We start from the raw sequence: 16,638 nt of genomic DNA, 5'->3' as shown, positions 1-16,638 counted from the left end.
AATGTTTCTGTATAGCGTAAGAGTGTAGCACACTATAATCATTCTACAAATAATAGCAGTGATGTTGATAAGTTTGCATTTAGAAGCAGGCTTCCAAAACCCACACAGTAACTCTGTTACATTAAATTACAATAATGTTTTTGTTAGACAGACAGGTCAGCTTGGGGACTAAAAGGTGGTGAATTGACAAAATGAGACACCACTTGCCGTATGTGTGCAGATATTCAAAGTATGGTCATGAGTGTTCCCTGGGTTCCACAACTTCCTTGAGCTTAGCTCCCTGTTGGTGTGGCTTGAATATGCCTATAAGCTCTTGGGCTTGGCTTCTTTTGTGGTGGGAAATAAGTGATGGAACTCACACAACATCACAGCAGAGCTAGAGTAGTTCAGCTCCGTAGGGGTGGGGAGGGAAGACGTTGGGCATGATGCATTGTGCGCTGAGATTGTGCTGCACAAAACCCTTACTCTGTGCATGACCGCAGCATGGCAACTTTCAGGAATTAGGGCAAAGGTGGGTAGAAGAGGAATGAAGGACTTTCTAGCAGAGATCCAGAATAGTTTCTTTAGAGCAACTCCATAGCCATCCTGCAGCTTTATTAATCGAATAATTCTCAGCCATTCCTGACACTTAATTTTAGGGGCAACTTCCCCTTTGCCTGTTATGAAAGTTGTTTATATTAAAAAAATAAGGTAACAGTGTAAATTTCTTAGTAGTGAAATATTCAGCTGTAGTTTATTCATCTAAGTTGTACCTTTACAAGTGCCGGGAAATTCTACTTGATAATTTCTCATACCTTTATTATTGTAGGGGAATCCTTCACATTGGTGACAAACAGTATGGTATGGAGCCAGTTGACACATCAGCTACATTTGAGCACCTATTTTATCCATTAGAATATGTTCAACAAGATCCTTTTCTGTGTGGTGTGCTGAATGATAACCTTCACCAAGAGAAGAGTGTGAAGAATTCTCTCAGATATACAAATGTTTCACACAGTTCTTTCAGCAGGGAAAAGCTTTTTAGGGTAAATATATTTGTGTTTTTCTCTTGAGAAATGTTTAGATCCTTGGATCCAATACAACTCTTTTGGGGCTGCTTCAGAGACCTGAAGGGGCTATAAAACTATCTTAAGTGACTTCCTGGGGTTTACCCTGGTGTAGGAGCATTCCAGGTTGTGTATCTAGCTAGCTCTTTGTTTACCCCATTTCAGGGCCCTGAGCATGGCTGGAACACTGCTGGGCTTCAGAAATCCTCACATAGCGGAATGGCAACATGGAGACTGTTGCAGTCAAGTGCAACTTAAAGCAGCCCGGAAGCTGTTCTAAGCTGTATGAGAGGGCAAAGCAACAGGATTGGAGGCGTAGTGGATATAAAGATGCCATAAGGCCCCCACCTCAGAGAGCCTGTCTGCCACTGAAGTATTGAGCTGTAGATCTTTAAGCTGTCAATTAAGCTCAAAAAGCGAACAAACTTGAGGCCAAACCAAGATAGCATGCCTTGTAAATATATGCAATAACATGGTAACAAATAGTAATACAAATCTTGACTTATTGGTAATTAAAATATTAACTTATTGCATTTTCTAACTTGCAGAAAAAACGAGCTGTGCTGCCACAGAGACACTACGTGGAACTATTTATGGTTGTGGATAACAACAGGGTAATGTGTTTCTCTAGTATTAAACACATTTCATCAAATTATTTATTTTTTCTCTGACATCCTAATATTGAATTTTACAGTATTTGCAGAAGAATTCTGATCCTGTAGCTGTGCAAAAGGAAACAATTGAGCTGACTAATTATGTTGATGTGGTAGGTCATTTCAGTCATATGGATATTCAGTAGTCTCTTCTTTATCTTATTTCACACAAATAGCAATGTACAACTAGTGTATTCTGTGTTTGTATTCTAACTGAAAAATATAATTAATATACAGACATATAATTAATATCTAGACAAGACTGTTAGAAGTACACCACAGAACTCTCAGCCCAGGGGAGAGAGGATAAGGTGGTTTTTAGCCACCTTTGCACACACTCAACCTTAGGCTGCTCCAGGGGCATAACTTGGACAGCCCTCCCAGTGCCGCCCGATGGGCTGCAGGGATACCTGGAATCTCTGGCAACTCTGACAGATCTCTCCCCACCTCTCACAAACCTCCTGTGCCAGGATGTATGCCGGCAGCCTTAGGGAAATTTTTCCTCAGCTGGATATAAGGCTTTTATAGCCACATTATGCTGCTCTGGACCTTTCCCCTGGCATAAAGGGGACAAAACAGAGATGAGGATCACACCCATAATGCAGCAAATTTTCAAAATCTACCTCTAAAATTGTACTCTGCATTTTTGCATGAGTTTTTAATGTGCAGTTTTACACATCCAAGCTTTGTACGCACAAAAGCATAAGCCCAAGAATGTGTTTGCAAAAGTATACATATAATTTCAGACATCGAGTTGAGGTACCTTTGAAAATTTAGCAAAATAACATAGTGTTCTGAATACGTATGAATCATTGTGACTAGACTCATGCAATAACTGATGAAAAACAAGGCTAAAAACATGGATAAGAGCACAGAAGACTGTTGCTAGTGGGTTTTTTTAAACTTTACCTCAAAATATTTCACTATTTCTGAAAGATTGAACATTCCTGTTTGTGTTCGTAAGAAAAAAAATCAAATATTTCATCAGCATTAGGGGGCTAATCCTCCCCTCCAACATGGTACATGGAGTGCTACATGAGGTACATACTGCTTCTCTGTTCTACACAGGAATAATCAATGTAGGCAAGAAGTTTTAATATCTAACTAAAGGCTTGATCCAGCTCCCACTGAAGTCAATGGGCATCTTTCCATTGCATATAGTCCATCCTCTACTGGCCAAAGTTTACCCTCAAAATCCCCAGTTGCTCTCAGAAGATCTAGCCTCTTTGCTGCCTGTGGAGTTTCCCATTCCACAGCCGTAAGCAATTTCCATAAGTCCCTGACAATCCACTAGAGACATGAAATCGTTCCTAGGCTCTCCTCAAGATAACCAGCCAAGATAATGAATGAAACAGTTCCCTTCCCCCAAGTGTTGGCCCTCTGATTCCTTACTCATAGGGCTCTTGCATCTGAAGGATATGGCTAGGAATCCTAATAGACATAGGAGACCTTCAGTCTTGTAATCTTTATTCAGTAACATCCCACCCCCCATAAATGATAGTGTAGGTTTCGACTGAATAAAGAACAGGAGCATCTGGCCCAGTTTGTACTGTGAACTAATTATTTAAATGAACTAAACTTTCCTACACTTCCATTGTTCCAGTCAACATAATATTGAACTGGTAATAATGATGTGATTTTTTCAGAATTCAGTTGAATTTGGTTCACATATATGTAAAGTAATCACCATTGTGTATTTTCAGATGTATGATGCATTGAACATCCAGATTGTTTTGATTGGGCTAGAAATCTGGTCAGATAAAAATCACATAAATGTAATGGATGGTTCAGCTGGAGATGTACTAAATAGATTTGTTTCTTGGAGAGAAAAAAATCTTCTTAAGCGTTCAAGAAATGATGTTAGCCACCTCATAATGTAAGTTTTGGTTCATTAGAAAAACTTGCCTCATACTATAAATCAGAATTGTAATATTGCTTATGTTTGCAAATGAGAATAAATAATAGAAACTGGACTACTGCTAATTTAAAGCTTTGTCTTTAATTGTAGCCCACCAAGAAATTACTTGTGTAATTAAATCTTTATTCTTAATCTGATTCTTCACTCAAAAACAATAACACAGCATATGTATATTTTTCAAGAGTTATGTCATATAGTTGGTGTAGGCACACTGATCAGAGAGCCATATCCTGATCCTTTGGGAAAGTGGGAAATTTCCCACTGACATCAGTGAGACCAAGATTTGACTCATCATAATATTTGGGTCAGACCCATCAATATTTTTTCACTAGAAAGCAATGAACTTTCAGCCCCATTCTCGAAACAGTGCACATGTTCTGTCGTTATGTTGCAGAGGAAGAAGTGCCTATAGTGGGGCAGTTGGAATGGCTTTTGTAAGTACAGTCTGTTCTCAAGTCCATGGAGGGTCCATCAGCACTGTAAGTACAGTACTTCATCTCAGTGATTAATGTACAGATCTAGTCAATAAAAAAATCTGCACACCTCCCTGACCTATTCCGCCAAGTCATCAAAGGCTAAGAGGTTTGGTTTGGTGTGGGCTGTTCTATTAGTTTTTGAGGATGATGATAAAATTCCTTTTGCCACATCCCTCTCCTTCATGCACCAGTCCACCTCATTCAGATAAGTCTCAGGCTATATTTTGGCCATATTTTTAAATTTATTTAGCTCAAAGTTGGCTAGAAAAGCACATCCCCATACCTGTAAGTCCATAAAGTCCATAGATTCTTAGGTGCACGAGAATTCCACTCAGTGCACTTTGGGGAGAGTGGGGTAAAATTCGCTTTAAGCTGCCTGTGCCTTCCCTTAATCCTATGGGAGGGCTAATATCACCTTACTTAGGGTATGGAGGTTTGTCTTTATAATATTAGATACCACAGCAGCAGACACAGTATAAGGGCCAAATTTTGCCTACCGTACTTATATTTAATAGTACTTTAGTCTGTGAGGAACCCCACTGAAATCAGTGGAACTACTGATGGAGTAAAAGCATGAAGAAGAATGGCAAAATCTGATCCTAAACCGATATATAGATAAAGAATTACACTGATTTGCTATTAGTGCTCTCTCCTTATGATAGCATCACACATTTAGAGAGACATAGCTTAAATAAATCAGTCAGTAGGATCATTGCCTTGTTTTCTCATGATTTCTTTATTTTCATGTTTTATTTTCATATTCATTTCAACAATTGCTTCTCTTTACTAGCTTAAAGGTAACAATGTGCAACGTCATGCCACAGTAGTTGCACATGAGCTGGGGCATAATCTTGGTATGAAACATGATGATGGAAGGTGCTCCACATCCTACATTATGTACAGTACGGATAAGTAAGAGCTCCAAATATTATTACCTTATTTTTAATATTACATATTTGTATTAGATTTATTCAGCTGTGTAAAATTCCTATTAAACTCAGAGAACCTTAGTAAATGGACTTTGTATGGAGAACTTAAGTCTAGAGGGTTAAAAAGTTAATGGGACTTAGTTGATTGAGGTTAGTGTGCTGTTTCCACCCAGCTCCTAACATAGTATTCACACACTGGATCTGGTCCAAACTTCCCTTTCCTAAGGCTTACATTTACAGTTATTTAAATAAAATGTACATCTCTACCTACATTGTATTATCAAGTTGGCAGTTCTGAGGGTTAGGTTTGGGGCTAATAGGACTCACCTGACCTGACATCAGAGTGACTCAGCAAAAATAAATGCATGTTTATGAGGGTTCAATCTGTGACATCATAGTATCTCTGCAGAAAACCTCTATGTAGGATCAAGGAACCCATCACTGTTATAGTAGACATTATTTATATATAGTTCCACAGTTAAACTTTGAATGCAGAGTTTCAGCCTGGAATAAATGTTGTGGTCCAACAATAAACCCTCAGAAACCCCCACCAGAATTAGAAATTAAAGATGGAAATAATAGACTTTAAATGGAAAAGAACTTCCTCTAAACTAAACATCATTTATATTTAGGACTGTCATGCGATTAAAAAAATTAATTGCAATTAATTGCGCAGTTACAAAAATTAATCACGATTAAATCATGCAATTAATCGCACTGTTAAACAATAATAGAATAGCATTTATTTAAATATTTTTGGATGTTTTCTACATTTTGAAATATATTGATTTCAATTACAACACAGAATACAAAGTATACAGTGCTCACTTTATATTTATTTTTATTACGAATATTTGCACTGTAAAAAAACAAAATAAATAGTATTTTTCAATTCACCTAATACAAGTACTGTAGTGCAATCTCTTTATCATGAAAGTTGAACTTACAAATGTAGAATTATGTACATAAAAACCCTGCATTCAAAAATAAAACAATGTAAAACTTTAGAGCATACAAGTCCTATCAGTCCTACTTCTTGTTCAACCAATCGCTCAGACAAACAAGTTTGTTTACATTCGCAGAAGATAATGCTGCCTGTTTCTTGTTTATAATGTCACCTGAAAATGAGAACAGGCGTTTGCATGGCACTGTTGTAGCCCACGTCGCAAGATATTTACATGCCAGATGCACTAAACATTCATATGTCCCTTGATGCTTCAACCACGATTCTAGAGGACGGGCATCCATGCTGATGATGGGTTCTGCTCGATAACTATCTAAAGCACTGCAGACTAACACATGTTCATATTCATCATCTGCCACCAGCAGAAGGTTGATTTTCTTTTATGGTGGTTTGGGTTCTGTAGTTTCCATATCAGAGTTTTGCTCTTTTAAGACTTCTGAAAGCATGCTCCACACCTCATCCCTCTCAGATTTTGGAATGCACTTCAGATTCTTGAATCTTGGGTTGAGTGCTGTAGCTATCTTTAGATATCTCACATTGGTACCTTCTTTGCATTTTGTCAAATTTGCAGTGAAAGTGTTCTTAAAATGAACGATGTGCTGGGTCATCATCCAAGACTGCTATAATATGGAATATATGGCAGAATGCAGGTAAAACAGAGCATGAGACATAAAATTCTCCTCCCAAGGAGTTCAGTCACAAATGTAATTAACACATTTTTTTTAAACGAGTGTCATCAGCATGGAAGCATGTCCTCTGGAACGATGGCCAAAGCATGAAGAGGCATATGAATCTTTGGCACATCTGGCATGTAAATATCTTGCGACACCACCTGCAACAGTGCCATGTGAATGCCTGTTCTCACTTTCAAGTGACATTGTAATTAAGAAGTGGGCAGCATTATGTCCCTTAAATGTAAACAAACTTGTTTCTCTTAGCCATTGGCTGAACAAGAAATAGGATTGAGTGGACTTGTAGGCTCCGAAGTTTTACATTCTTTCGTTTTTGAGTGCAGTTATGTAACAAAAAAAATCTACATTTGTAATTTGCACTTTCATGGTCAAGGGATTGCAGTACAGTACTTGTATGAGGTAAATTGAAAAATACTTTCTTTTCTTTACCATTTTTACAGTGAAAATATTTGTAATCAAAAATAATATAAAGTGAGCAATGTACACTTCGTATTCTATGTTGTAATTGAAATGGATATATTTGAAAATGTAGAAAACCTCCAAAAATATTTAATAAATTTCAACTGGTATTCTATTGTTTAACCGTGCGATTAATCACAATTAATTATTTTGACTTACTTTCGTGAGTTAACTATGATTAATCGACAGCCCTATTTACAGTCTAATTTCAGTTATCCATCCTCAAAAATATCGGGTTTAAACAAATAAGACTTCAAACTATAGTATGGCTAGTAGATGTCACTATACTTTGTAAATTCAAGACTTTGGTTAAATTTTTTAGGTAAGTAATAATTTTTACTGTAGCACAGTTGCCTTCTCTCATAAGGGGTGTTGTGCAAAATCCACAAAAATTATTCAAGAGCTGGAAAAAATGTCTTAAAGTGAGAGACTTAAAGAACTCATTTGTTTAGCTTATCAAAAAGAAGATCACAATCCTTAATCTAGCAAAGAGAGGCATAATGGGAACCAGTAGTTGAAAGTTAAAGCTTAAACATTCAGGTTAGAAATAAGGCAAAGAAAATTAACAGTGAGGATGATTAACCACTGAAACAAACTACAAAGGGAAGTGGTGGATTCTCCATCCTTGATGGCTTCAAATTAAGACTGTATGCCTTTCTGGAAGACATGCTGTAGTCCAGGGGTGAACAAACTACAGCCTGCGGGCCACATCTGGCCCATCAGCCAATTTGATCCGGCCCTTGAGCTTCCGCTGGGGAACAGGGTCTGGGGTTTACCCCACTGCCACGCTCCAGCTGAGGAGTGGGGTCCGGGGCTGCTCTGCGCAGCTCCCAGAAGCAGTGTCATGTCCTCCCTCTGGCTCCTACATTTAGGGGTAGCCAGGGGGCTCCGCGCGCTGCCCCCGCCCCACTCCTACTCCCTTTGGCCAGGAACTCTGGCCAATGAGAGCTGCAGGGGCGGTGCTTGCGGATGGGGTGTCACACACAGCCGCCTGGCCGCACCTCTGCATAGGAGCCGTAGGAGGGACATGCCATTGCTTCCGGGAGCTGCCTGGGGTAAGTGCCGCCCAGAGCCTGCACCCCTGAGCCCCTACCATGCCCCAACCCCCTGCCCCAGCACTGATTCCCCTCCTGCCCTCTGAACCCCTCAATCCCAGCCCGGAGCACCTTCTTGCACCCCAAATCCCTCATCCCCAGCCCCAGACCAGAGCCTGCATCCCCACCCAAAGCCCCCAACCCACACCCTGAACTCATTTCTGGCCCCATCTCAATGCCCGCACCCCCAGCCAGAGCCCTCACTCCCTCCTGCACCCCAATCCCAATTTCATGAGCGTTCATGCCCCACCATACCATTTCCATACCTCGGGCCTAAAGGTTTGCCCACCCCTGCGGTAGTCAAACACTTTGGGTTAAATACAGGGGTAACTGGGTGAAATTCAATGACCTGTGTTATACAGGAGGTCAGATTACATGATCTAATAGTCCCTTCTGGTCTTAAAATCCATGAATATATGAAAGACTAGAATTCTGGCAGTATCTTTTAACTCCTAGAAATATCTTTCCTTAATTGCAATATGTAGATCTAAAAAATGAGTGATCCCAATGATCTACTACTACACAAGCAATGTATAGAACCTTGTTATTAAATGGCTTGAAATAAATAGATCTTTACTCAAAAAATGTGTATGCCAAACAAATGCAATATTATGCTTTCTAGTGCATCCAAGAATTTCAGCACTTGTAGTGCCAATGATTTTGAGAAACTCATTTTGAATGGTGGAGGAAACTGTCTTAAAAATGCTCCAAAACCAAGTGATATTTTCACAGAACCTTTCTGTGGCAATAACATGGTGGATAAGAATGAAGAATGCGATTGTGGCAAACCCCAGGTACAGTACTTCAGTTCATTTGGGCACCCAGGCTTCAATCTCAACCTGTTTTGTACAAAGACATTCCTTGGGGGAAGGGGTAGAGTGGGGGCAGGGCCCAAGGCGGAGCAGGGGTCAAGCACCCCCAGGGAAATGAGGAGGCCGGCGCTTGTGATTGGTACTACTTAGAATATATGCTGGCAAATACCAGTGGTGAGGAAAAACCCATGTTCAGTTGAAGGTTTTTTCTGGCACCAAAAAAAAACCCCTAAAAACAAATAATTTCTATATTGTACTCTTAACTTGGAAAATAAAATATATTGAGTGCTACAAACTGTTAATAGAAACCTATGGAGTTCTGCTTCGCTAGGACCCTGTTCTATTTAGAAAAGCAGTTGTTGCTTTACCTGTTGTTGCTCTTATCCCTATGCAAATAGCCAATCAAAAAGAAAATTTCTCTCTAGTTTCTGATAGATAGCCAAACTGCATGTTGCCTTCCAATAGGACAGAGAACTTTAAACTTCAAACACTGAAAGAGACTCAGTACATTTGGCTTCTGGTCAGAACTTAGTCCGACTGTGTACTTCAGAAACCCCTGACTATAGAGAAAAGTAAAAACACTGTGTGCCTAATTCATGCCTTTGCTATAGGAGTGTACTAATCCTTGCTGTGATGCTGTAACCTGCAAATTTAAGTCTGGATCACAGTGTGCTGAAGGGTTGTGCTGTGAAAATTGCAAGGTAGGCTGGAGGAACCCTTTTTTGTTAATTTATGTTCTTAACTTAAACAATTGGTACTAATTAGTAGTGAATATTTTTTTTTAATTTTTAGAAATGGGTCTATCACAGTGTCTTTAGACACCTGTACATACATTATCAAAACCGTATTCAGGAATATAGATAAAAGTAGGGACAGTGGGTGAACAGAGAATCTTGGTCTGAGGATTCATGGCTTTATGTGTGATCTTCAGCTTACAAATGAAGTGTTGTCTCTGGCCTGACTTCTGCTATTAGGCAGAAGTAATTAGATGTCATGTAGCAGTGCTCTCGTTACTGCAGGATCAAGTTTCCATGCATCCCCTGTCTACTCATCACTTTTTATCTGGTGTTTATAAATGCCACACTCTGAACCAGTGCTGTGCAGGATCAAGCTCATCAACTGTATCAACATGCCACAAAAAACTCACAGGAGTGGCATACGTGCTCTGTATATTGATATGAAGAACTATGTTCATCTTCCTCAAATTTACAAGCATATTTTCTTTCCGAACCTACCACATAATCATTGTATACCTGTGTGTTAGAATTTCTCCTATTGCAAAATAAATCAGAGTAACTTTCTGTTCCATTTATAGTTTAAAGTGGCAGGAGTGGAATGTAGACCAAAAATGAATTTCTGTGATCTACCTGAATACTGCAATGGGACATACCCATACTGCCCAGATGATGTATATATCATGAATGGCTACCCATGTAACAACATGAAAGAATATTGCTATAGTGGGGTTTGCCAGAATCTTGATTCACAGTGTGAATCTATCTACGGACAAGGTATTTTTAAACTGTTTGTCTGTGTAACAGAATTCATATTAATAGGAAAAATTCACTCAGATGCTCTGTCTTGGACTTAGGATTTAAATAGCCATTGTGGATTATTTGTTTTTATTGAATATATTAGTTGTTAAAAATTTGATATTGTTCTTTTAGGGGCAAGAAAAGCACCTGATATTTGTTTTGAAGTAGCCAACTTGAAGGGAGATAGATTTGGAAACTGTGGAATGTCAAGTGGAACGTACAATAAATGTCCCATTGAGTAAGTGACTAGCAGGTATAAATTGAATCTAATATTTCCTCCTGTCATTAATTCATATAAACAGTACCATAATGTAGAGTATATATTTATACAGATAATGCATACATGGTCCAGTACTTTGGCCTACCTGAGTTATTAAATTTACCTGCATTCATCTTCATTTTTTATTAGTCTGTTTTAAATTGATGAAAATAATTTCTTAAAACCAATTTAAACAATATGTATAAAACTCAACTTTACTTAAATGTTCTTTTGAAGGAACTGAACCAGATTCTCTCCTCTGAACCATCCCTTTTGTGCTGCTTAGGCCATGGAAAGGAGATATAATCTGTCAGTACTTGGCCATCTGACAGGTCCCTTGATGGATAGGAACTCTCAATGGCAGAAAGCTGACCCACCTAGTTCCTGCATCAACCACGCTCCCAGCACAGCACAGTGGGAGGGAGGGGATGTATCAGGCTGTGCTTCACTAATTCTCAGATGGCATATAGTCCCTAGATCAGCCTATGGTCCCCTAACTTAGATGGAAGAGGGGGCAGATCAGGCCACAGAATCAGGTAGCCATAAACAGCCGATCTTGGCACAGGAGAGAGTCTGGCCCATCATCACATGTATTTTTAAAATAGATGACCTACATCAGACCTTTCCTTGTAAAAAATAAAAAAACACATAGGAGGGCCAAAGGTATGCACTACACTGCATTATATAATTTTATAACCTGGGGTGTGACCCTGCTCTGAAGACAAACATATTAATCTCCCGAAGGGCTTTTCTGTGGTTCTCATCACTATAGAACTGAGCATATGGAATTGTAATTTGTTTTTCAAGGCTTATAACTTGGCCAAATTTGGGCAGATTTTCACAGGGAAGGCAAAAGGCACAACCCTGTCAGAAAGGCCACTCCCCTGCCAAATTTCAAGTTCCTGCTACAAAGCATGGAGCTGCTAAAACTGTTCAAATAAAAGCTTGCAGAAATTTTTTAACGCGGACAAAACAATATATTTTCCCCTAGCCTCATTCTTGGAAATGGCTTAATCCTTTTGTAAGAATTTTTCCAAAAATGTCAACCTGAGGCAACAACCAGCATGCAAAATTTCAGCCCAAATGGTTAAAGTCTGGCAAAGTTATAAGCACTTAAAACAGGTTCTTATGATGAGAAGTGTCGGACAACCTTAATAGGCCGTGCTACCGGCCTTGCCTATAGCAGGGGCATGTGTGTTTATATACCCATAGACAAACACATATATTATGGTGATATCCATCTGATAAATTGCCATATGCTAAAATACATTTATCAGGCACCATAAATCCTCTTTATCAACAGGACTCTCTCCACTAATGCATCTCCATAGGGATTATTTCTCGTATCCCAGGCTTTTGAGCAGCTTCTGTCAGATGCCATTTCTTTTTAAATAACCTGCAAGAGAAATGTTTCCTCTTTTCCCTCAAATGTGGAAATACCTTGTATACACACACGCACACAAAATTACATTGTGCCAAAGGCTCAGTCTTCAATATATATAAAATATGATACACACACACACATACACAAAAAAAGAGAAGGGAAAACTTCCTTAGAATATGAGATTTCCAGCAAGAGAAAATTATTGACTCATAGTGTAAATTGTGTGAATTTATTAATAAATAATATTTTTGTATTGAGTCTGTTTTCTCCCTGTTACCTTCTATTTGTATTTTATTCATTTATTACAGACATAGTCTATGTGGCAAACTTCAGTGTACATCTGTCAGTCTTGAAAATCTTCCTGCTTCTAGTGTTGTCAGCAATCAAGATGGTGTTTCATGTGTGACTTCTGACTTTGACCTAGGGTCAGATATCCCTGATCCTGCTCAAGTTCAAAAGGGAACTGCTTGTGGAAAAGGAAAGGTAAGGTAGATCACAGCAGTTATTGCAGAATGCATGACACTTACTGAAAAGTTCTCTTTTTAATACATCTTACTATAAGACCCTTAGCTTTCAAAAGCATTAAGCCCCATTTTAATTTTCCTCATAACCACATTGGCTCATGACTCTCAAAATACTTGTCTCATAAAGAGTGTCTGTGTGTACTATAACCTTTGATGTTCAGCAGGGAGAATCCCCTCAGACTTACAGGAATTGCCTTTTATTTGTCCCATGAAATTCCATTCAGATTTAACTGACATATGAATTGTTAAAAATTGCTGTTTCCCTTCTCTCCCTTGCACTCCGCAGGAAAATTTTGGCAGCATGACAAAATCAATAAAGAGGCAGGGCTCAGGCCACCACCGAAGCAGCAGCATCAGCAGCACACATTGCATTGGGAACACAGGGTTACAGTTGGAGCAGCTTTTTCCACTTCCTATTAGAGAGCCAGCTCACTTCCCCATCACCCCTAGACGCAGCAACCCATGTGCTCCCCAGTCAAACAGCTGTCTGCTATGGCCAGCATATGCTGTTGGAACAAGTTGTAGCACTCTGCTGCAATGCTGAACATTCAAGATTCACTGTGCTGATGGGAGTTTACCGTTGAACAATGTAGAATTTATTTGATCTTGTTCTAAAAAAAATGAAAATTACATACAAAATTATATACAAAATCTGCATTAAAAGAACATTGGTAAGATTGCCAAGTCAAACACTCAAAAGTTAGGAGACTCCAGATCTATGGTTCTCCACACGACCTTAATTCAGTCCCTTTGTGCATATATGCATTATGATACAAGCTTTAATGATGTGATCATATACTATTTTTTCACAGCACCGTGGCCTCAGTCAGTGCACTGGAGGGACACAAGGAGCAGAAATAGGGCTGTGTGAGCAACTGTAAATCTGGCATTTCCTAATTTTTGAGTGCTTAACTTTGCAGTTGAAGTAATGTTCTTCGTAGATTTTTTGTGTTTTATATGTATGTGTGTGCATGTGTGTGTCTATATATTGGTATAATAAATCATACTTAATGTTCATTTATATATACATACACACAGAGAAGTAGTATTTATTAGCTCTGTACCATAAAGCCTGCTGTTTGGTTTAACAAAGCTTTAAAATAAATAGTGATTCATATTCTGATTTCATTTCCATCAAAGTATGTCCTAGTGCATGAAAATGTGTGATAAATTAAACCAGAGTTCTAAAGAATCAAGTGTTTTTAGACAGCCTTGTTTCTCACCACTTACATTTTGCAGTATTACTGTTTTTATGTATATTATTTTATGTGTATAAAAATATTAGGGTAGTTGAAGTGCTCTTTTAAAATAGATATTTAATATTTTTCAGGCCTGTGTAGACTTTAAATGTGTTAATGCAAGTGAGCTTGGTTACAACTGCGATGTAATGCAGAAGTGTAATAATCGTGCTGTAAGTATATTGTTTTTGTTACATTAGGCTTCTAGAGATTATTGATAGGTGCAATAGATCTAAATAAATAAAATAAATAATGAAACATATGCTTAGTTTTTTCTAATCTGTACTAAAAGTCAAATTCATTATTTGTATCTATAGTTCCTGTTACCAATGCACTGTAAAACATTTATCACTAATGTGGATAGTACATTTAATGTGAAATAGGCAAAGTAGATCCAATTACATTACTAGATGAGCTGTCCAATTTTGAAAGCAATGTAATTCTCTGCAGAGAAAATATAATGAATTATGTAATATTCCTGTGTGAAAAATCAGAACAGGATCCAGATATAGTAAAACGCAGAAGCTCTCCTTTGAAACAATGTTCTATGCAAGACAAATGAGAAAAGGGGCTAATTGCTGTAGAGGCTTTGCTGTCACAGGAGCCAGCAATATCACTCACAATGTATGGGAATGCCAATGGAGGAGAAAAAATGGTTGTGCCAAGATCCCTCCTTCAGCTATCCACCACTCTCTGTTTTCACACACAGTTCTTCATGTACAACTCTGAATATGATTTGTTCATTTGGCAGTTCTGATTTGTTCTAAATGAATGTACACGTTTAGGCTGCAATTCTACAAAGGGATCCATTAGCACAGCCCTTTGCAACCACATGGAGTCTCATTAACTTCAATTGGATTATCTGTGAGAGTCATTGTACTCTCAGGGGAGTAACCCTGAGGAGGTTCAGCTTCTTATACTACAACCAACCCTCACTCTGGGGTTGACCATAAATGTTGTAATGTTCCAAACTTTTCTAGGTACATGCTAGTACTACTTACATACCACTAGCACAGAAAGGTCTGAAGGCTGTAGCCTGAGGTGGCTTCCAAATAAAACACTTCATATGGCTGATAAAAAAGGAGTCTTTAGAAAAGAGTACAGCTACCATAGACACAAGATGTTATTCAATTTTATAAGTCTTTCATCTAAATAATCTATGGTGTTATGAGTGACAATTGTAAAGAAATTCATTTTGACTTGGAACCTAATGCCCCTTCAAGCATGGAATTTGGGCCCTGTTCCAAAACCAGTTGAAGTCAATGAGAGTCCTTTTATTGACTGCAGTGCACTTTGGGTCAGGCTCTTGGTTAACAATCCTGAATGGAACCCTTCTTTTTTCCCATCTCTCAAATGGAATATGGAGAATTAAATAATATAAATGCAAAAATGACATTTCAGTGCTACGAAACATTTATTTAATTGTGGTATCTTGTGTGGTCACAGGTGTGTAACAACAATGGGAATTGTCACTGCAATCCTGGATGGGCTCCTCCTTTCTGTGATAAATCAGGTTATGGTGGCAGTATTGACAGTGGTCCAACTCATATAGGTAGGATACTGAAGCTCTTTCAGTTTGACTGTAATGTCTGATAAAATAAACTACTACTTACTTTCGTCTCCTTTTTATTTATATTATGGTAGCACATAGGAGCCCCAGCCATGGACCAGGACCCCAGAGGATGGACAAAATCCTCTGCTGGCTTAACACCACTGACTTAAAGGGAGTTATCTGCAGTGTACTTATAGCTGTGCCAGTGCCAGGATATTAGAGAGATAAGGTGGGATTTAGTCCTGCTCACAGTCTGGCCCCAACATTTATATTGTGTAAGGTTGTACTACAAAACAAATCTGATATTTTTTTCTTAAAAAAATATTCTAATTGTTTAGAAATCATTATTTTTATAAAAACACAAAAATAAATATATTATTACAAAAACAGATACAAGTCTGTTTACATCACAAAAGTTCAAGTTGATTACAGCTGTGGGCTAAACCCTGTGATCCTTATTCACTTAAAGAATTGGTAGGATCATGCATGTGAATAAAGTGTTCAGGATTTGATCCACCCATCTAAGTAAATTTAGGAAATCCTGATAAGCAGAATGGGCCAAATCCTGCTTGCTTTTTATATATACCATAGAGCATGTTACACACTTTTTTATTTTTTATATAAAAATCTAATTGATCCATAACTTTATAAAAAACCTTTTATCTGTTACTGAATTCTTATTTTGAAAAGAAAAACAACCTACTTTTGATTTGTCAGTGTGCTGAAGAAAATATGTTGAATCACGGAAATACTGAAAATTGGGATGTGCAGGCAAATAATTTTTTTTTAAAGGTGAAATTGTGTTTTTCCGTTTCAGGGATCTTGAAAAAATAAACATTGTGGAAAAAGATAGAAAAGTTAGCACATTACTTTCATTTCTTTAAAAAAAAAAAAAAAAAGGAAGCAGATCCTGGGGCCAGATCCTGCTTGTCTGATTTATACTATTAGTTACATTGACTTAATTGGAGCTACTTGTATGTGTATGCTGGTCAGAATTTTATCTATGATTACTTAAAGGTTTTAGCATTCTCAACAAGAAGGTTCATATAGCAGCAAAATGTTTGCATAATGAAGTTAAACAAAATGATTAGCTCATGCTGTTT

The 16,638-nt window shown here is 38.1% G+C and overlaps 1 protein-coding gene across 4 annotated transcripts in view; it reads left to right on the top strand.

Annotated features, from left to right (window-relative positions):
* LOC125640433 (disintegrin and metalloproteinase domain-containing protein 9) overlaps positions 1-16,638 on the top strand; it is a 42,666-nt gene that overhangs the window by 17,592 nt on the left and 8,436 nt on the right. For 2 of the 4 annotated variants that reach the window (XM_075131035.1, XM_048858941.2), the window contains exons 6-18: positions 809-1,025; positions 1,595-1,660; positions 1,741-1,812; positions 3,403-3,575; positions 4,012-4,096; positions 4,884-5,005; positions 8,854-9,025; positions 9,655-9,744; positions 10,359-10,554; positions 10,711-10,816; positions 12,530-12,704; positions 14,076-14,156; positions 15,430-15,535. In XM_075131035.1, the coding sequence (XP_074987136.1) occupies positions 809-1,025; positions 1,595-1,660; positions 1,741-1,812; positions 3,403-3,575; positions 4,012-4,096; positions 4,884-5,005; positions 8,854-9,025; positions 9,655-9,744; positions 10,359-10,554; positions 10,711-10,816; positions 12,530-12,704; positions 14,076-14,156; positions 15,430-15,535 (1,661 nt within the window). Of the gene's footprint in view, positions 1-808; positions 1,026-1,594; positions 1,661-1,740; positions 1,813-3,402; positions 3,576-4,011; positions 4,097-4,883; positions 5,006-8,853; positions 9,026-9,654; positions 9,745-10,358; positions 10,555-10,710; positions 10,817-12,529; positions 12,705-13,031; positions 13,300-14,075; positions 14,157-15,429; positions 15,536-15,627; positions 15,765-16,638 lie in introns of those variants that run through there. The other 2 variants (XM_075131036.1, XM_075131037.1) reach the window with 2 other exon arrangements.

Source organism: Caretta caretta, chromosome 7 (assembly GCF_965140235.1).
Source record: "Caretta caretta isolate rCarCar2 chromosome 7, rCarCar1.hap1, whole genome shotgun sequence".
NCBI classification, from domain to species: domain Eukaryota; kingdom Metazoa; phylum Chordata; order Testudines; family Cheloniidae; genus Caretta; species Caretta caretta.
Note: the sequence above shows the minus strand (reverse complement) of the source record. Positions and strands in the feature narration are given on the sequence as shown.